The sequence below is a fragment of the Gossypium arboreum genome, chromosome 7, assembly GCF_025698485.1.
Source record: "Gossypium arboreum isolate Shixiya-1 chromosome 7, ASM2569848v2, whole genome shotgun sequence".
Taxonomy (NCBI): Eukaryota; Viridiplantae; Streptophyta; class Magnoliopsida; order Malvales; family Malvaceae; genus Gossypium; species Gossypium arboreum.
The window spans coordinates 84,223,639-84,245,515 of record NC_069076.1 but is presented as its reverse complement, the minus strand read 5'-3'; the positions used below and the strand labels follow the sequence as shown (position 1 = coordinate 84,245,515).

Genomic DNA, 21,877 nt, shown 5'->3' with positions numbered 1-21,877 from the left:
GGAATTTTGAATAAGTTTGGAATAAGGAGTAAATTGCATGAATTTCAATTTTCGAGTTTAGGGATGAAATTGGAATTAATTAAAAGTTTAGGGGCAAAATGGTACTTTTGCCTAAATTATGAAATGGGCTTGATTGAATGAAAAATCATAGAATTGATGATTAAATTTATTTATATAGATCCAAAAGTGTCGAACAAAGAAAAAGATCGAGGGAAAGAAAAGGTTTCGGATTAGTAGATACGATCAATTGTCAAGGTAAGTTCGTATAACTAAATTAAGCATGTAAATGTGTTGAATTGATTGTTGAAATATGTGCATCATGATTTGTAATTGGTATGTACATGTAATAAACCAATGTTTATTAATTAATATTTTCATGTAAATGATAAAATATTACATGAATCCGTTTGAATATTGATTTCCGATTGGACAGGTGATTACCGATATAAATAAGATCTTGCATGTGTTGCAGAAAGGTTGTCCCGAAAGGGTAATCTTTTGATCTCATTATGAAAAGGAAATGTACACCTTGTGTGTACCATGTGAAAAGGGATAGCTTCGGCTATCTAATGTGAAAAGGGATAGCTTTGGCTATCGAATGTGAAAAGGAAAGGTATACCTTGTGTATACCACATGAAAAGACTATGTGCACTTTGTGTGTACACTTGGAAAGGTTAGGTATACTTTGTGTATACCATATGAAAAAAAATATATACTTTGTGTATACCATACAAAAAGGAATGGTATACTTTGTGTATACCACTTGAAAAGGAAAGGTACACTATATGAGTACACTTGAAAAGGTTATGTGCACTTTGTGTGTACAAATTGGAAAGGGTATGTACACTTCATGTGTACCACTTGAAAAGGGAATGTGCACCTTGAGTGTACAACTAGAAAAGGAAAGGTCCATCGGAAGTTCAAAAATTCAACGGAAATGTATTAACAAGTGAAATAAGAAGAAATGACATGATGGGCTCATCTATGCATAATAATGTTTTTATACTAACCAATTTGGTTGAATGATTGTGTATAGGCCATATTTGCTAGTTTGCTAAATTGATGGATAAATTGCCTTATGTGTGATTTCTTTCTTATATATATAAGTGGTAAGTGTAGTTTGGTTATATGAACTTACTAAGCATATAATGCTTACTAGGTTTATTTTTCCCTATTTTATAATGCTCGAAGCTCGTGAAGGCTAGATTAGATCAGAGCATCATTACACTATCAACTCCTTAATATTGGTATAAACAATAAACTCATTTTGATATAATGGCATGTATAGGCTATTGAGGCCAAATGATGATGTAATATGTGTAACACCCCCTACCCGTGTCTGACGCTGGGACCGGATACGAGGCATTACCGGACTTAAACATGCACAAAAATGAAAACCGGCCCTAAATTTCATTTAATTCAAAACTGTTCAAACACATGCATAACGTCCCTTATTTGGGTCTACGAAGCCCAAAATATACTTTGGAACGGTTTCGGGACTAAACCGAGAACTTACGAAAACCTAGACAATTTCACGCAACAACAAGTCTTTCATTTGAAACATATTTCATGTAATACCCCGAAAATTTTTACAGTAAAATATTATCTGTGATATAGTAAAATAAGGAAATAAAGTGACAAAAAGGGAATTTTTGAGTTATGTCAATATTGGGAAGTATATTATGATATATTAATTTAAGAAAGGACTAAATTGCAAAGACGAGAAAAGTCTTGTTGCACAAGAGTAAATACTCAAAATTTAAGGGGTTGAAGTGTAAATATAAAAAAGTTGAAGGACTAATGGTGCAAATATTTTAAGGGTGGAATGATCTAGAAACCAAGAAGAATTGATGAATTAGGACCAAATTGAATAGGTGAAAAATTATGAGGGACTAAATCGTAATTTTACCAAATTAAGTTATGACTCAAGGATGGAATTCTAAAAGATCATGAAGGGCAAAATGGTCAATTAGTAAGAGAGAGAATTCTAGAATGTAATGATTATACTGATGATATTTTAAATTAATTAATTAGATAAATATTATTTTATTAATATTTTTATGAGATGTTTATTATTATTATATTATTATTTATTTAGTATAAAAGGAAGGAAAGATGAAGAATTAGCATCACATTTCCTTTCCCATGTAACCAACGTTAGAAGAGAAGGAAAAGAAAGAAATTTTGTTTTCTTTACAATTTGGTCCTTCCACCAAAAATTCACTATTTTCACCTAGAAATCAAAAGAATTTCCATAGCTACTAAGAGAGCGAAATGTTAAGGAGGCCATGGGGAGTTAGAATATCAAGTTGGATTCAAGAAATAGAAGCTGGAGGAGAGAGAAAATCAAGTTAAAGATTAGTATCAATAGAACAAGGTAAGTATATCAAGATTTCAATATGTTTTTAAGTTTGTTATTGTTGACAAAGCATGGAAATAATGTTATAGTAGAGTTTTCTTACATAAGGTCCTATGTTCTTGATATATTAGTGAAGAGAAAATAAGAGAAAGTGATGAGAAATGGTGTAGAAAAAGAAAATAAGGGTGTTATAACATGGTAATTAATATCTTGTACTAAAACAGTTTTGGACAGTAGCAGTAGTCTAACTTTGAAAAATCATCAAAAATTGTAGAAATCTAATTATAGGATGAATAAAATATGAAATTAAATCTTATTAAGTCTAGTTTCTTATAGAATAAATGATTTAAGCAATGGAATTGTAAATCATGAGATATGATGAATTTTGTGAGAGAAGGTCAAAATGATTTCGGGTTCCCCTATTCTGTCTTTATAAAATCATAAAAAATTGGATAGAAATAATTATAGGATTAAATTTATATTTTTAGAATCCTGAATGAGTATGTTTTCAATAGAAACAAACGGGAACATCATTGGAATTCTGTACGAGGAGATAATTATTTTTTAGTGAAGAAGGCCAGAACTGTCAGACAGCAGAACAGGGGTAACTTTAAAGAATAAAATGTACTTATTGGCTAAATAAAAAATTCTGAAAATTTTTTGGTAAGAATATATATGAGCCTAGTTTCAGGTAAAATTAGCGGATCTTAATTTGGAGTTCTATAGCTCCAGATATAAATAATTTAGTGACCATGATGCAGATAGACAGCTTGAATATTCATAAAAGTAAATAATAAAAATTATGGATAATGTTACTTACAAGTGTGTTATCTACATTAAGGATGTGGAATGGAGAGGAGGAGGAGGAAACATATGTATGAATATTCATCTAGCATGGCTAATTTGTATATTTTAGGCTCAGGGACTAAATTGAATAAAAGTAAAATTTTATGGGCAATTTTGTAAAAATGTCAGAAATGACCAAATTGCATGAAATGGATTATTTTATTATTTAAATTACAAAATTGAATGAAATTATTAATTTGGTTTTTAGGGATTAAATTGAAAAGTGTTGAAATTATGGAAAATTATGATATTTTATAGAATTCATGAACTGTTATCAATACATATGAGAATAATAGCTGGAAATAAGGATTAAATTGCAAGAATTTTATTTTCCCTGACCCTAAGGATGAAATCGTCATTAATTAAAAGTTTAGGGGTAAAATGGTAATTTTGCCTAGAGCATTAATTAAATGCATTAGAATATGAAATGAATGAAAATGATGATCAAATTTATTTATAAAGATTCGGACGACTCAAATATGAGACTTGATCGTAGAAAAGAAAAGATATCGGATTAATGAAATTATAAACACAAACAAGCAATGAGGTAAGTTCGTGTAACTTGAATTATATTCTTAAATGCTTGAAATGTATGTTATTGATGTGAAAATAATTTGAATGTTCATTGTATGAAAATTGATGGAACATTGATATATTTGATAAAAAGGGGAAGAAATCCCGGTTGAATAAAAAGAAATTTCGATAGATCTCTGAAAAGGAATTGACGGTAAAAAGGATCTAGCCCTCTCGAAGAATACGTGTATATGGACTTAGCCCGGACGGATGATCCTATCCTGATATAGCCCTCCCGAAGAATACGTGTAAATGGATTTAGCCCGGACGGTAATCCAAATTAGGGTCTCAATTTAGCTTCGATCGGTAATCAGATCCAAGCTCATTAGAGTAATTGTCGTTAGTGAGGATTTAGCCTGACCGGTAATCCCGACAATACTCTATGAGTTTATATTACTGGGATTTAGCTGGACCGCAATCCCATTTGTAAGGACGAGGTTCGCGGAAGTGTGCTCTCTGATATGAAATGTGTAAGACCATGGTTGAAAGATACCATGGCAGCGTGACATGAAATGTGTAAGACCATGGTTGAAAAATAAGATGGCAACATGACAGAAAATGAGTAAGACCATAGTTGAAAGACACTATGGCATCATGTCAAAGATAAATAAGACCGTGAATGGGAGACGCGATGACATCTATTGAACAATTGATATTCAGGTAATATGTATCAAATGACGAATGGTTATATGAAATAGTTGTGTGAAATGTTTACAAGAACTGGTCATATGGAAATATATGTACAAAATAGTTGTGTGAAATAATTATGAAGATAGATAAACAAAATAAGAATAAGTACATGGAATATAATTTATGTTAAGTTTGATATAAACTTTATCGAATAAATATACATAAAATATATGGAAATGATGGTGCATGAAATATTGATATAATGAAATGATTGATATATACTTATGAAGAAACGGTAAGAGAATGATATGTTTCATGACATGTACATATATGATTATCTTTGATATGTTAATACAAGGAAATTATGTAAGTAAAGACAATTATTAAACTCAAGTGTAACATGTCGAGAAAATAAGTATATAAATGTTGAATTTATATGAAATATATGCAAGTATACTAACAATGATGTTGTTTGACGCTTAGACAAGTGTCAAGCTATTGATTGAATGGTAACATGTTTAATTATAAGAAGTATTGAAATGGTAAGTACTTAGATGAAAATAAAATTTAAGATTTTGCGAAATTTTTTTTATGATCCCGATTTAATTCTGGTTGGTTTTTAATGTATGTTTGGGGCTTCGAGGGCCCAATAGAGAGACGTTATGATTATTTTCAAAATGAATAATAAATGACTCAGAATTATTTGAAAATATTCAGTAAACTCTGGTAATGCCTCGTACCTATTCCGGCAATAGATACGGGTAGGGGGTGTTACATTTCACTTTAACCAACATCCATGACTATCAACCTCAACACAAGATATTAGCACATACATGAGTTCAATAACATTCAATATCATCTATTTTAATACCAACGTATCATTTTCCTACCATCATGTATGTAATGTACATTCTTACATTAATTAGAACTAGATATGCCAAATCTTATTCTCGTTTAATACCATCTTATTGTGGTTACCAATTTGTCCATTAAACATTCATGTTCAAGGCATTTTTGCTTATTTACATTTAATTCATGATCCATAGGTATGCATTCAACTTACCTAATGTATCACCAATCATGCACAACAAACAAAGCTAACTACCTCATCACACCAAAAACATAGAACATTACATGATTAATTAAGCTTACAAACCATAGTGAATATGGGCCACATCCCATGGCCATATACGATAACTCAATGTAGATCAATAGGTTAGGCCAAATCATAATAATAATACATGTCATAAAACTAGCTTCCTATATATGTCACTCACTTGATATTTCTAATATTTGAATTAATTCTCCCAAAAGTGATAGCTTGATAGTGTGATTCTGCCTCCGAGGATCTCCAACCTCGAGCCGACCTGCCAATATTAAAGAAATGGAGGGGAGGAATAAGCTTTACGCTTAGTAAGTCCATATGAAATTAATAAGCAATTACTAACATGCTTTTTAAGATAAAACACTATAATTGTAAAATTACACATGTTCAGGTTAAGCTGTTTTATCGAGTTACAGTTACTAAATCATTTATATCTGGATCTACGAAACTCCAAATTAAGTTCTGTTAATTTTCCTTGAAACTAGACTCATATACCTTTCTCCCATAAAAATTTTCAGAATTTTTGACTTAGCCAATTAGTACAGTTTATTCATTAAAGTTTCCTCTGTTCACTACGAATCAATTTTCTCTCTGTACAGAATTCAAAAGGCTATGCTGTTTATTTCTCTTAAAAATAGACTCAAAAAGGAATCTATACATGTAAATTATAACTTCTAATTATTTTTTCACAATTTTTAATGAATTTATCAAATAGGAACATGGGATCTCAAAGTCATTCAGACTCTGTCTCACAACAATTTAAATATCTCATAACATAAAATTCAATTGCATGTACCATTTCCTCTATGTGAAACTAGACTCATTTAGCTTTAATCTCATATTTTATTTAGCCCCTAACTAAATTTCCACAATTTATGGTGAATTTTCAAAGTTGCATCAACTAAAGAATCAAAACCGCCAAGGCTAAATTTACTCAATCACAACTATTATTCACTAAATCCATACAATATCATTTCATCCATCATGGAAAGAACACATAATTATGCTTCATAGGCATAGATCCATAATCTCAATGTCATCAAGTATCAAGACTTATTCCTCATCATGTCATTTTCATAGTATTCACCAATACTATATACATCATATATCAAGGCATCACACATAAGTTTAGTGTACATACCTGTACAACTTGTAATTTAACTTAAGAACATACTCACCAATGGCTTGTCTCATTGGGACCATTATCGAATTCTCCGTCAAATTACCCGTTGAACACTCAGAATATAATTGGATACACGGAAGCCCCCAGCTAGACAAACTCAATAGCCTGCGGTTTATGTAGTAAAGCTACCATAATCTCACCCATAATGAACTTGGAATGCAACTCAACAAGGTCGGGTGTTCACATCCATAATGAACTCAGAACACAACTCAACGAGTTCGGATGCTTGCATCCATAGTTGAACTCAGAATGCAACTCAATGAGTTCGGATGCCTCATAATTCTCACGAACTCGAACCACAACTCAACGAGTTCGGATCTCAATTTCCTAGTGACATGTCAATTGTATCCTAACCTATTCCTAAGGTTCAAACGGGCTCTTTCCTCGATCATACTCCTTTGCCATCTTTCTCGTGATGTCAATATCGATACTCCGATAGCAACTCATATTTTTCAAGTATTCCACATTATTTGTATAATAATTCAACAATAATCATAGCATGCAACAATTCGTAAATAATAATCTTCATACCATTATAAAGACATCAACAACATATAGTAATGTTACATCATTTACATAATATCAAATTATTCACATATATGTATACTTACAATTCATATAATATCATAACATTAACATTAAAATACACATTGTATTATTAAAATCATATGAACTTACCTTGTATGCGAAAATGGTCATTTTTATCATTTTGTCCACAACTTGGTATTTTACCGATTTTAGCCCAAATTTTGATTTTCCTTGCTTTATCATTTCAAATATAGCCTAATTAGGACTCATATTATTCAAATCAACCCAAAATCATACTTTTGAAAAATTATAATTTTACCCCTAAACTTTTACATATTTACACTTTTGCCCCAAATCTCGTAAATTGAACTTCACCCTATTTTCTTATGTTTTATGACATGCTGATCATTTTTCCCTTCTATAGAAGCATCCAATTCTCACTCTAACATGTATTTATGAACATTACGTATTTTTACCGATTATGTCATTTTACTCGTTTTCACGTAAAATCGCTTAGCAAAAGTCGTTTATCTAACACCCAACCTTCATTTTCTATCATTATACATCAAAATACATGCATATTATTCATGGATAAATTTTTATACATGAACCTTAGCTCAAATTAATGGTAGAAATAAGTAGAACAAGTTACCGGGATTTCAAAAATGTAAAGAACTTTAAAAATAAGGAAAAGATGGACTTACAATCAAGCTTGGAAGTTTTAAAAACCCTAGCCATGTCTTCCATTTCTATATACGGTTATAGCATGAGAAAAATGAAGAAGATGACATATTTTTCTTAATTATTTTAGCTTTATTTACCAATTTACTAAAATACCCTAAATGAAAAATAAATAAAAACATACCATGTCATGTCCATCTTTGTCCAATAATTACAAATGGGCTATTTACCATTTAAGGGCCCCCCATTTAAAAACCCATTACTCACAAGTACTTAGTACCGTTGTAAACTAGAATACACATTTTGCAACTTTTACAATTTAGTCCTTTTGACTAAATTGAGTGCCCAAATGTCAAAATTTTCGAACGAGGTTTTTGCGAAATTATTCTGTAAAATCGTAGACCATAAAAATATAATAAAAATAAAATTTTCTTCATCGAATTTGTGGCCCCGAAACCACTATTCCGACTAGGCCCAAAATTGGGATATTACAATATGTTTATGTACAACCTAGCCATTGGAATGGTTAGTAATATGTATTTTGAGGTAATGTGGTATGTTCATGTTCAACAAGATACAAATCACTTGTCATAAAACATGATTTACAAACCAATGAAAAGGTAAGCTTCAAGGTATGGTTAAAAGTTGGAAATGTTAGATTGAATGATGGAAATTGGTTGAAATAAATGGTATATACTTGTAAGCTTTCGTGCAGGAAATTGGTTAAGTTTGGGTGAGAAATAGGGCTAGGAAATGGCCTTATTTCATCCACACGGGTAAGACACACGGCGTGTGTCTAGACCGTGTGTGACACACAGACAGCCCACGAGCGTGTGAAATGACCGTGTGTCTCCTACATCCTTAAATATGAAGTCAATATAGTACACGGGCAAATGACACGGCTGTGTGATTGGTCGTGTGAAGAACACGGGTTTTAAGCATTGTTGTGTGTCAAAGCCGTGTTAAAATGGTGAAAAATTAGTGTACCACACGGCATAGCCACATGGGCGTGTGCCCAGGCCGTGTGCCCCTTTGATACTTAAGAAATTATAAGTCAAAATTCCACACGGGCTGGCCACACGGCTATGGGAGCCCCACGGGTTGGCCACACTGCCATGTCTCAGGCCACATGGGCGTGTGCCCCTATCTTCAAGGTAAAATTTCTAAAGTTGTCGGTTTAGTCCCTAATCATTTCCAAAACATGTATTTGGCCCCGTAGGCCCATGTTAGGGTTTTTATGGTGAAATATGACAAGTTTTGATTTGGAATGCAAAATTTTTGTCTCGGTTTTATACAAATGCTAGTGTATAAGTCCGATAATGCCTCGTAACCCTATTTTGGTGACGGATACGGGTTAGGGGTGTTACAAATTTGATCGAGTGATGCACCAATTTAGGTTTGTGCAAAATATTTCACCCTTACCCTAAAACCTTGATGAACTTCACAAGATTAACTTGCGGAGAAGAATCGATGAAGATTGGCCTAAATTCCATGCTAAGTATATCTACTTGTGGGAACATAGGTACGACTTCATACCTATGCTCGAACTGATTGTCAAACTGGATTTGGCGACATCTTTAGATTATATGACATGGTTTAGACTTCATGATAAGCCATATTTATTGTCGGAGTAGGAAAGAAGTAGACAAATTCATCATAGAAGGCCAACACGACCCCACATGAGGCCACAATTGAGAGTACATGCATCAAGTTCATCATCATCATCAACTCCAACTTCGAATACTATACCAATGGGTGCACCTCCCAATTAGTGTGGTTCTTATTTTTCTAGTGCATTTACTAGCCCCGTGTTTTTCACACAAGCATCGATTTATGCTCCATCATACCATACATCAACACCTTCTCTAGAAATATTCTTTGCACCACCTCCATCTATAAGAGCATATTACATGCCACTACCATCAACAATACTAATTCATCCGTCATTGCCTACAATTCCAACATTTTATGCACAATTGAATTATTCAACACCATATATTTCTTTGTCGATAATGTCACAAACACCACCAGAATTATTGTAAAGAATAACAAGATGAAGATAATGTTGGAGATGAAGATGAAGATGAAAATGGATGTGGAGATGGAGATGAAGATGAATGACAATGATAAGCTAAAATCTCAACCAATGAAACATGTATTTTAATAATTTTATTTATTATAATAATTTTTATATAATTTTTCCAAACTTCATAATAGAACATATATTATATCTATATATTACTAATATGTATTGTTGATTTTTTGTAAACCTGTCCATGGGTCGAGTCACCTGGCCTAGCCTGAAGGCCCACTAGAAAAGTGGGAGAGTTTGGGTAAAATGATAGGCCCAAAAAATGGTTTGGGAAAAAATGCCTGTTTAGAAAATGGGTTAGGTCTTAGGTAAGACTTTTTTTGCCCGACCTAAATATGCAAAAAAAAAAAAAAAGACTGTTGCTTTTCCTTGCTGTTTTTTTGTTGTTGTTATTTTGTTGTTATTTTTCACTATTTTGCTACCATTTCACTATTACGTTAGTACTATTTTGTTGTTATTGTTTGGATATTGTATAACTCTTGTTTTATTGTTAATTTTTTACTATTTTAGAGGCATTTGTTTGTTAAATTGCACCTATCTTAGTATTATTTAAGTATCTATATATATTTATTTTCAATTTATTGAGAAATAATTATTTTAATATTTTGATGTATTATATATATTTAAAAATTTATATAATAAATAATATAAAAATTAATACTGATTTGGCTGCACTGTGCCCAAATTTTACCATTTTTATCTAGATCGGGTTTAGGTAAAATCTTAGGTCCATTTTTCGAACCAAACCTAACAAACAGACTTAAAATTTTAGTTGCACCCAACCCAACCTATAGAAATCTCTAATTTTTATGTTAACATTAAATTTACATTATTTTTATTTATTTTAAAATTGACAAACACTGTTAGCTGCTGCATTGCACGGGTATGCAAGCTAGCATTTGTATAATTTTTATTAAGTTTTTAAATTATATTTTTCTGCACATTCTATATATATTTTAATAAATATATATTTGTAACTTTTATCTTTTATAATTTTTATGTCTTTTGTGACTTTTCATAAATTAAAACAAATATTTTTTCCTTACATGACATAATTTTTGTGTAACATGTGGCAAAAATAACACAAAAATTTAAAAACAATCGTTACCCTTCAAGAGTTATTGTTAAAATTAACTATGAAAAGGGTTATTGATAGAAATTTTAATGTTCGATGCACAATTGGGTGCATCTTTGGAGGAGATAATTGAAGCAATTCATTATACAATATTAAATTTTAAAAATTTATTTAGAAAAATATGGTGGTTTTAAGATGTAATATAATATAATATAATATAACACGATTCAATTTTTTTTAAATTGACAAAAATATCTTTTACTTTTATTATATTAAATAATAATTTATTAATATATTGCGGCTTATTATGTGATAATAACAAAATAATAATTAAACATTAATTATTAAATACATTATTAATTATTACATGATAATAACAAAATAGCATTATTATTCAATTCATTCAAAAATTAACCTCTATATTTTTATAATATGATTTATTTATTATTAAGAATGTTTTCTATTTACTTTCTAAGATATAACTGAGTTAAAATTATATTGCAATTATTAATAATGACTAAAATTCTTTTTATTTTTATTGATGATCATATCTGTTCTTTTTGACACATGCTATTTATAACTATCTGTAGCTCCTCCTTAACTCATAAATAGGAGTATAATACACTTCAAAGACACTCAAATCCACATCTTCCTGTATTAGTAACAACACTCTCAATCGGCTATATTAATTTGTTGAATTTGATAAAAATAAGTTATAATGCTTATTTGTTATTTAATGAAAAGAAAAAAGGCTTTACATACAAAAGGAAGTAGCAATGTAGTTTTAGAGATTAAAATTTTAGAATCCAACTTTTGTAATTGAAAATTTGAATAATTTTAACTTTTAAATGAATCAAATCATGTATGAATATCTCATTTTAATCAAATACATAATAGGGTTTTAGCGAATTCAACGAAATTGAAAAATAAAAAAAGAAAGTAGTAGATCTATGTATATTAAAATAATTTATATATGTTATTGATGTTTACTATTTTAGTATTTTGAATAATATATTAATTATATAAATATAAAATTATATTAATTTAATTAAAATTTATTAATTAAACTATAATATATAAAATCACATGCAACTCACACAAGTTTAAAATTTTTTAAATTATGAGAATAGTTTTATTTTCCATTATAATACTAAATTTACATTTTAAAATAAAAAGTTGAAGTAAAATAAAAGCGGTAATAACTATATATTTAAACATAATTATAGTTTAATAGAAGTTGTGATAATTATTACATATTTAAAAGATTATAATTTAATTTACAATTATTAATTAAAAATATTGTGTCAATTTTAAAATAGAATTATTAATTGAATAGAACTCTAACCATAAAATATAGGAACTTTTTTTGATAATTTTAATTATAATTAATTAATTTTTTTGCTAATTTCATGTATGTAAAATAGAGTTATTAATTGGACAAATTTCTGAGCATCTTAATTATAACTTAATTAATATATTAGAGTTAATTATGTTAATCAATTATTATTTTGCATTAATTAAATAAAGTAAAACTATATTATATGTTGAATATGTTAAAAATATTTTAATTATGATTTAGAAATTTTCTGTTATGATATTTGAATTGATAAGTTAATATACTTCAATTATATTTGATAATTAAAAAAGAAATATTATCATTTAATTAATATATTAGAGTTGATTATGTTAAGCAACTATTATTTTGAATAATGTTACCTAGCATTAATTAAATAAAGTTAAACTATATTATATGTTGAATATGTTAAAATATTTAATTATGATTTAGAAATTTTCTGTTATAATATTTAAATTGATAAGTTAATATATTTTAATTGTATTTGATGGTTTAAATAAAAATATTATTTTACATTATGTCACTACAATTAAAAATACAATTCTTTAAAAATTATTTAAATATTAAATCAGTAAAATAACATGCAACATATGTAATATAAAAAGTTAATTTAAATTTTTTTGCGCGTCACGCTTTATAATATATTTAAAAATGAATTGATATGTGTCAATTTCATATGAAATAATACATGAAAATTTCACAAGGAATAAACACATGACAATCTAGCATAATATTATTATTTTTAAAATTTAAAGTGCGTCACATATTAAATGCAGAAAAGAGAAGATTGTATAAAATTTACTGTTTATTTTTAATATATTATAAAAATATTTGTAATTTTTATATAATATTTAAAATTATTTATAATCTTTCCCAACTTTAACAAAGATAATGTCCTAGAAATAAATCGAAATTACAAAAAGGAAAAAGATATTACGAAATTGCTTCAAGTTAAAACCCTGGCACCGTGTTACTAAAACCTCGTCTCTTTTGAGTACCGTAGCCGCCTCCACATTCCTTTCACTCTTCCGAACATTGAATTTTCATATTCTTTTTGGCCGAAGCTCCGTCAATGGCGAAGAACAAAAGAGAGCGAAACCAAAATCCGCAGCCATTTTTAGCAGATGACGATTCCGTCGCCTCTACAAAGAAACACTCCAAAGCTCCCAAACACCACCAGAAGCAAGACAAAGTAAGATTCCGCTTCCTGCCTTCAGCTTTTTCTTTATTTTTTGAATTCTTTTTGTTGCTAGTTTATTTTTTATTTTTTAAATATATGTGTGTGTGTGTTTTTGCAGATGATTTCGTCGGGGATGAGCTCGAAAATCCTGAAAGAAGCGCTTCTTCAACAGAAGGAAATAGAAGAAGAAGCGTCAGGAGGGATCGCTAAGAGTGCGTTCGGTTCGGTTGAAGAAGAACCTAACAAGCATGAGGAAGAAGAGGACATTGACGATTTTGGTGGCTTTTCTGAGACACAAAGTCAATTTGGCAACTATGAAGTAACAACTTTTTATTTAATCGTTTAATTTGATTTAATTAAACATTTCAATATTACTTTCCTGACTAGTTATCTTCACTAGTATGCTCCTTAGGAACTTAGGCTCCAATTACTGTTACTTTTTCCAATTTTCCTTTTGATGTGAAGTATGAACAATTGAACTTTTATTTTTATGAAGAAAATATCAGGATTTTGTTGCAATATCAATTATTAATTTTCTTTTTAACAATTTTAAGATACATAAGCAAATAGGACAAAGCAAATTTCACAAGTAACAACCAAATGGAGCCTTAGTTTATTGAGGATCGCTTAGTTTTTCCCCCCTCTATTTCCAGATCATTGCAATTATTCTGGTTAAAAGGTCAGTTCTACGTTTATTTTATGTTGTAGGAGGAAATTGATGAGGATGATGAGAAATTGCTGGAGGCATTCTTATCAAAGGATGCTGGTCCACAAAGGACACTTGCGGACGTTATAATTCAAAAGATCAAGGAGAATGATGCAAATGCTGCTTCAGGTAACTTTTTAAGTTGATTATATTCAGTTATTTGATCTACCGATATTGTGAAAGAATTTTACCTACTTAGAAATGGGGTTTTATGGTTGAAATTGTTTAATTGCAGAAAAACAACCTTTGCCTAAGTTGGATGAGTCTCTTATTGATTTGTATAAGGGGTAATATTGCTCCCCTTGTGTTTGTAAGATTATTTTTGTTTCTATAAAAGAAAGTGCAGAGCCCTTAACAGGTGAATGCAAACTAAATGTGCAGAGTTGGCAAGTTTCTGAACAAATACACAACTGGGAAAATGCCCAAAGCCTTTAAACACATTCCGTCAATGCAACTCTGGGAGGATGTTTTGTACTTGACTCAGCCTGAGAATTGGTCTCCAAATGCGATGTTTCAGGCTACAAGAATATTTGCTTCCAATTTGGGTGCTAAGAAGGCAGAGCGTTTTTATAGGCTAGTCTTGCTTCCACGTGTTAGAGATGATATTCGGAAGAATAAGCGACTTCATTTTGCCCTATATCAGTCTTTGAAGAAGGCTCTATACAAACCTGCTGCATTCAACAAGGGAATATTGTTTCCATTGTGTAAGGTATACAAATTTCTGCCCATCGCAATGAATCTTTGGTATCTAGTTTTCTTTTTCTATCTGAAAAAATTCAAATAATCCATGATTTCTTGCTGCTACTGTTGTAAGCTTTTAGCCTTAAGACTTTCTCTTTAGATTGATATTTCAGCTTCTTCATTGTTCTTCACTTATACCTTATTTTATTTGCATAAGTTTTTGGGTTTTTGGCCATGTGTTAGAGGATATTTTTGGATTGTATGATAGGCTGCTTTCTTTTATTTTGACATACAAGCTTTTTTTTTTTCTCCCCTGCTTATTTTCAGTCAGGGACATGCAATCTCAGAGAGGCAGTTATCGTTGGGAGTGTTCTTGAAAAAGTCTCCATTCCTATGCTTCATTCAAGGTATTTTACTGGTGGTTTAGTTATCTGATACTAGGAGGGGTTTTATTTCAATGTTAGAATTCAGGTAGTATGTTGAGCCTGTTACCAAACTTATTATCATAGTTTTTACTGTTACTAGAGATTGTAATTAATGTAGATTTTACTTATGCCTAAATAAGAATCACAATATTGGACACAGACTGAATAGGAGTTTGCAAGTCAGGATCTTGTGGCTGGCTTTGCCAGAAATTTTGGATAGCCTGCAGCTTCTTGTAGGAAATGAAATAATATCCTTTCCAGCAAGAATATTTTAAAGTTGGTACTCATCATTGTGGATGTTATGAAGTGGTCCGGAGAGGTGTTTTTTGAATCTTTAAAAGCAAGTTAATTGCTTATAGTTTATTATAGTAAATGGAATTGATGATCTGAGCATGGTAGGCTTGTTTAATTCTCTCTAAGGCTGCTGGATTCTCATTCAAATTGTTTAAGTTCAGATGATTACGAGGGCCTCTAATTTGTAAATGGAATTGCAGTGTTGCATTAATGAAGCTTGCGGAAATGGAATATTGTGGCACAACAAGGTATTTTAATATTTTGACATTTCCTTTTGTTGTTTCTCTCTCTCTTAGAAGCAAAACGGTGGATGGTGGTAGAAGTAAAGTTTCAGCATGTTTTATGGTTCATGGTTTCATGATCTTGATATCTTGTTGATGCGTTAATCTCTTTCAGTTATCAGATAGGGATCAATAATCTAGAGATTAGCAATTCATTTTTTTTCTTGTAGTGCCCTTTCTTACAAACTGTATCATGTTTATTGGTAAAATTGTTACAGTTATTTCATAAAGCTTCTTTTGGAGAAGAAATATGCTCTGCCATATCGGGTTGTTGATGCTGTTGTTGCTCATTTTATGAGGTTTCTTGAGGATACAAGGATAATGCCAGTAATATGGCATCAGTCTCTTCTGGCATTTGTGCAACGGTCAGTGAAATTTATTTGAGATACTCTTTGCCTCTTGAGTATACCACTTCACATCTTATTTAATGTGCACCAAATTATAATATTGAGTTTGAGATAGTATTGTAGGCTTTTATTGAGGAAAATATTTATGTCAAGCATCAATGGAATTGTTCCTAGTTTACATTGAAGCAAAATAAGGTAAGAAATGGTTAAAATGGATGAGAAAAAATGGTAATGGAGAGACACCTTCCCTCTTTACTCTCTGCAACCACAATGACATTGCTGGCTCACTGGTTCTGCTATACTTGGCATTCATATTTGTTGAAGTTTTATTTTTTAGATACTATTGAAGTTTCTTGATCTTCCCTTTTTCTTATTAAATGGTCTTTTACAAGTTTTTTAAAGGGGACCTCTGTTCATCTAAGGAAGTGAGGAGACATTTTATTATTGTCTCTCTTCATTGAGGTATAGTGAAATAGAAGGCCGAGATATCGTTTCAGTCATCAGTTTTCTCAATTGATGAATTGATTGTTGCTTGTCCACATTTTATTCTCTTAGGTTATATCGTGTGTTTGTGTAGCAAAAGATTTCTGTTTTTAACTTAATAAATATGAAAAAAAAAGAGGATGCTGGTGATTCGAATTTCCTTTTCTGCGCTTTGAACTGATGAATTATTAAGTACCCATGTGGATCGTGATGCGCTTGTATGTATTTGTTTTCCTTCTAAAATTGCGAGGGAATGTTTCATGAATTAAAAGTTATTTGAAGTTGATTAATCTGATGGAACTATAGCATATCTTTAGTATCTCACTAGCTCATGACACCTCTGCGATGTCCCCGTTTACCGCATTTTTATCTAAATACTTACAGGTACAAAAATGAAATGCTGAAGGAAGATAAAAATAACCTTAGAGTTCTACTTGAGACTCAAAAGCATAAATTAGTAAGACATTGCTCTCACATCCGTACTGATAACGAATAGCTTCTTTTAACTACCCCTTTTTGGTCCAATTTTGACAGTCAATGATCCTTGTGCTCATCATGATATAGGTTACACCTGAAATAATGAGGGAGCTAGATAACAGCCGTAACCGAGGCGAGAAGGAGGATGATCCTATGCTATTAGATATCCTTTTCTTTTTAAGTGGTCATTTCCTTTTTCATGTTTATGAATGTAAGAATTAACTTATAAATTTTGTTGCTTTGTGGTAATGGTGCTTGTTTGTGATTCATTTATTTGCTTTGAGGTTTTTAAAGATGACATTAGTTGCACTGTATTCAAGGAATAAGTTAAATTAGTACGTATAAGTATGGAGTTTGTGCTGTAATGCAATAGAAGGCAAGATGCCATGCTCTAGGATGTATGTTGTTTAACTGTTCATTGAAGGGCAGAATATTAGGATTGACATGCATTAATCCTAATCCTAAAATCAAGAATTTATTGTGCATGTTTGGAAAATTGGATACACTTGATATTAATTTTGTCTGCTAAAGGAAAAGCAGACGAATATCCGTTATATAAATGGTTTATTTATAATAATATATCCTTTATGAAGTTGCCTATACCTGTTTGCAATCTTAATTATGTCTGCTTGAGTTCAAATGTCACGTAGATACATTTCAGTGTTAATATTAATTATATGTATATATCTGAAGACGTCTCCAATATTGAATAAAGATATAATGTTATGCATTGTATTTCTCTGTTTTTCTCATATTGGTATGTTGGCGGAGTTGGATTTTTTGTTACCTTGACTTGATATTACCATCTTCTGTTCATGTGATCAATAAAACCATTGAGGAAGACAGGTTTGATATTCCTGAAGTACCTATGGAGGAGGATTGACTTTACGATTGCTGACCCCATTGATGCCTTGGTATGATTGATTCCTGCTTATGCATGATATAAAATTATATATTTAGGATTCTGAATGTGAGCTTTTCTTCAAATGCATCCAAATACTGGCATGATTATTAGTTAAATTGTTTTATGTTGTTCTCCTATGCTTAATCCAGTTCTTATGTTTCTGAGCAAAGTTTTGAACAAGACATTTTTTATTATTTAGACTTCCTGATACAGGATTTTGATAGGGTTGCTGGACGAAGCCCCTTAAGTTAAATGGTAAAACTGGGTAGCTGAGATGGGAAGTACACGAGGAGTAAGCATGAATTCTCGGGTGGGGTCTTGCCAATTAGAAGTTATCGAGAAGGTTATACCATGATTGCATGTAAAATATGATTGCTAGTAGGGGACCTTTACAATTCTTTGAACTTGTTAAAGATTTAGGGTTCACATAGGTGACAAATTTTGCCATGAAGATTGCAGGATGAATTTTGTTTATGCCATTTATAATTTTGTGGCACCTAAATTGTTTTTAAGCAGTTCGTACCAACTTAATTATTTGTTTGATGAGTGTTAAACCGTTTGTTATTTTTTTTAATGTTTGGGGGCCGGCAAAGCAATGGCCTTACCATGAAGTTTGTCCTTTGTTCTTCACATGGATCAGGCTGGCCGAACTCTTTAACAAGCTCTCAAAGTGTAAGGTTCCTAGCTCAAATGCCATGCTACATATATTACAGAATTCATGTGAATCGTGTGTTTTATACAAGTATATCCAATTTCTTTATGATCACATCTTTGTTTTAGTATGTTAAGCACACGTGTCCGAACTTGTAATAGAAAATAGTTTTAAAAATGTGAAAATAAAGGATAAATTTTTTTTTTCAACATATTGACATTGTGTGAGTTTAAGGCTGTGTTTTCTTATGGGAAGTGCTTTTGGAGTGCAGCAAGGTTAAATTAAATATGTTTTGTTTGGGGTCAAAAAGTACTTTTACATCTAACTTGGAAACTAGTTTTGGCTTTCGTCAAAAGCATTTTTGGTTATCTTTTTACATTCATTTAATCCACCATCCCAATCTCAGCACTAAAATTATTTTCATGCTGAATTTTGAATACTTTTCCTTGTTCCATAAGGGCCAAAGTTTTTTTTTATTTATTTTCTTTGAACAAATTTACTTGTATTTGTGGAATTGTAGTAGAGAACTTTCCCGAGTTAATATTTTGTGCTCATTCCTATAATTTTGAATAAAAATAAAATTTAAAATAATTCATTAAATTATTGAAATATAAAATATTCTTTTTGCTATGTGGAAATAAAAATAACAAATTTAATATAGGTATAGGTAATACATTCTAAAATTTTGAAAAGTGCTAAAGCTTATGGTATATTTTGACTTTAAAATGTTTAAAATTTATATTGTGTCAAAATGTCGATAAGGAATTACAATAAATTATTTTTATATTGCACTATAATTTAAGTTGATATATTTCATACATCAAAATATTAACTAATTTTAATATTATTTAAATGTATATTTTTAACTTTACAGTCATGAATTTACTTATTAATGATTCAAATGTGTTAATTCATCACTTGTTGTGTATCAATTGTACATATTTATTATTATAACAATAAATTTGTCTTTAAAATTTTTATATTTTGTCATTTCGATATCAGTTTAACAAATTTTATTCATAATATTTATACGCTTTATCGAATTGACAGTGATTTAATAAATTTAATTTGTAAAATTTACATATTTTGTAAATATTTACATAAAATATATAAATATTAAAGATTAAATTTATTGTTATACTAATCAAAATTATATAGAAAAATATTTTTTTAATATATAACAAGGAAAAACACAGATTAAATAAACATGGTCAATGTATAGGGGTCTAACGATTTCACCCGATAGTTTCAGCAAGCAATGAAGTCCAAAAGATTGTAAGTACGCCATCAAAGTTAAACTGTTAATAACTTTGTTTACTTTTTTCTTTAAATATTAATCCCATAATTAATTTTCTTGTTCATTTTTAAATTGATAGAGTTTTGATAGAATAAAATTATTTTAACTTTTTTAAAAGAATAAATTTAAATTGAGAAGAGTAAAAAGCATTTTTATTTAGGGTAAATTGCAAAAATAGTCACTTTTGTTTGTCTCATATGATATTTTAGTCACTTATATTTGAAATGTTACGTTTTAATCACTTACACTATCGTTTTGTTACGAAGTTGTCACTCTACTGTCAAGGTTTGTTATCTTCCTAACAGTAGTCCTATGTGGCAGTCCAAATGAGTTTTAAATGTAAACTTTGATATCCAGTTGCTGGGATGAAAATAGGTTTTTAATTAAATAAATTTAATTTGGACTGCCATGTAAGATCACCGTTAGAGAGGTAATAGAGCTTAACGGTAGAGTAACCACTTCGTAACAAAACAATAATGTAAGCGACTAAATTGTAACATTTCAAATATAAGTGATTAAAATATAATTTGAAGTAAATAAAAGTAATTATTTTTGTAGTTTACTCTTTTATTTATTTATTTTATATTTACATGGGAGAAAGGAAGATTTAAGATTTTAGAGATTTTGACTTAATGGTAGGATAGCATCGCAAGCATCCTTATCCCATGTTATTTGACCTTTTATTTATTTAACTTTGTAGTTGTCCTGAACCTGAAAAGATAATAGGAAACCGAAAGTGAAGGAGAAGTTAACATCCTTTTCCTTCCTTATTTCATACAATTAAAGAAAATGAAAATGAGATTATTTTATCATTTTATAAATTAGGTTAAAAAGACAGTTTAAAAATCAGTCACTCTAAAGTCAATTTCACTTAAAAAACCAAAATATTATCAATGGACACTAATAAATAATATCAACTTGAATTTAAACAATTTTTATTGGAATTTGATTAATTTATTTTTATCTATCTACCCGTAAATACTTTTTAAGCATTTGTATTAAATTATTTTGAAATGAATGAAAAATTACTATTTATTAATTTTACTGACATGTCATCTATGTGTATATTGCATTAGTAATTAATTAATTTTTAAAATTAAGAAAAACTTTTTATATGTTTATATTTTTGATAACTTTAATAATTTTTAAAATAAATTTTGTACTTTTTAAATTTTAAAATTTTAAAAAATAATTAATTGTTAACGTGATGTCGCATCGGCAAAGTTAATAAGTGTTAGCATTTCTATTCATTTTAGTGTGATTTAATAAATATCAATATTTAAGGTTAAAAGAAATAAAAATTAAATGAAAGATTAAAAGAATTTATAACTAAGATAATCATATATAATATTAATTGAGCTGTATTATCGCAACTAATCCACCCTACATATATTGTTAAAGATTTTATAAAGACGAATATTTTAGGGAATCGTTCATATTTCGTGATGTAATAAAATAAGCTGAAAATTTCAAAATACTAGCATCGCTAGAACTCTCGAGCTTTGAACGGCCACTTTAATGGTGCTATAAAATAGGAGGAAAGAAAATGAAGACAAATTTAATTGTACTTCATCTTAGATGATTATTTCTTTTTGAGAGTCAAAGAAATATAAAATTCAACAAAAATTATATTGAGGAAACAAACAAATTTCTCATTCGTTTCTCGGAAACTACATAAGGTATCAAGAATTAATAATTATTATCGATTGTGTCAACGTGGTACC

General features: G+C 29.8%; 1 protein-coding gene and 1 non-coding gene across 5 annotated transcripts; both read left to right on the top strand.

The window, feature by feature from the left end:
* The first annotated feature begins 13,321 nt into the window (after positions 1–13,321).
* Positions 13,322–18,758, top strand: LOC108457849 (bystin). Of its 4 annotated transcripts, none has more exons than XM_017757042.2 (12): positions 13,322–13,618; positions 13,725–13,925; positions 14,315–14,441; positions 14,548–14,599; positions 14,694–15,021; positions 15,321–15,400; positions 15,913–15,960; positions 16,212–16,358; positions 17,208–17,280; positions 17,388–17,463; positions 18,104–18,214; positions 18,404–18,758. In XM_017757042.2, exons 1-11 carry the CDS (start codon positions 13,499–13,501, stop codon positions 18,181–18,183), a joined length of 1,332 nt encoding a protein of 443 aa, XP_017612531.1. In that variant the 5' UTR covers positions 13,322–13,498; the 3' UTR covers positions 18,184–18,214; positions 18,404–18,758. The 4 variants fall into 4 exon arrangements, 3 of the variants coding, with proteins under 3 accessions (XP_017612531.1, XP_017612522.1, XP_017612517.1); XM_017757033.2 differs by having other exon boundaries at positions 13,323–13,618; positions 18,429–18,758; XM_017757028.2 differs by having other exon boundaries at positions 13,323–13,618; positions 18,418–18,758.
* Positions 16,760–16,882, top strand: LOC128295747 (small nucleolar RNA snoR111). The gene has a single exon (XR_008286305.1). It is a non-coding gene; the product is annotated as a small nucleolar RNA snoR111 (small nucleolar RNA).
* Positions 18,759–21,877: the final 3,119 nt, after the last annotated feature.

What these genes read in the sequence shown, in the direction of transcription:
- LOC108457849 (XM_017757042.2), top strand. Translation starts at nt 13,499, where the DNA reads ATGGCGAAGAACAAAAGAGAGCGAAACCAAAATCCGCAGCCATTTTTA. An exon ending in ACCACCAGAAGCAAGACAAA is followed by an intron (nt 13,619 to 13,724) that starts GTAAGATTCCGC and finishes GTGTTTTTGCAG; the next exon opens with ATGATTTCGTCGGGGATGAG. An exon ending in TATTGTTTCCATTGTGTAAG is followed by an intron (nt 15,022 to 15,320) that starts GTATACAAATTT and finishes GCTTATTTTCAG; the next exon opens with TCAGGGACATGCAATCTCAG.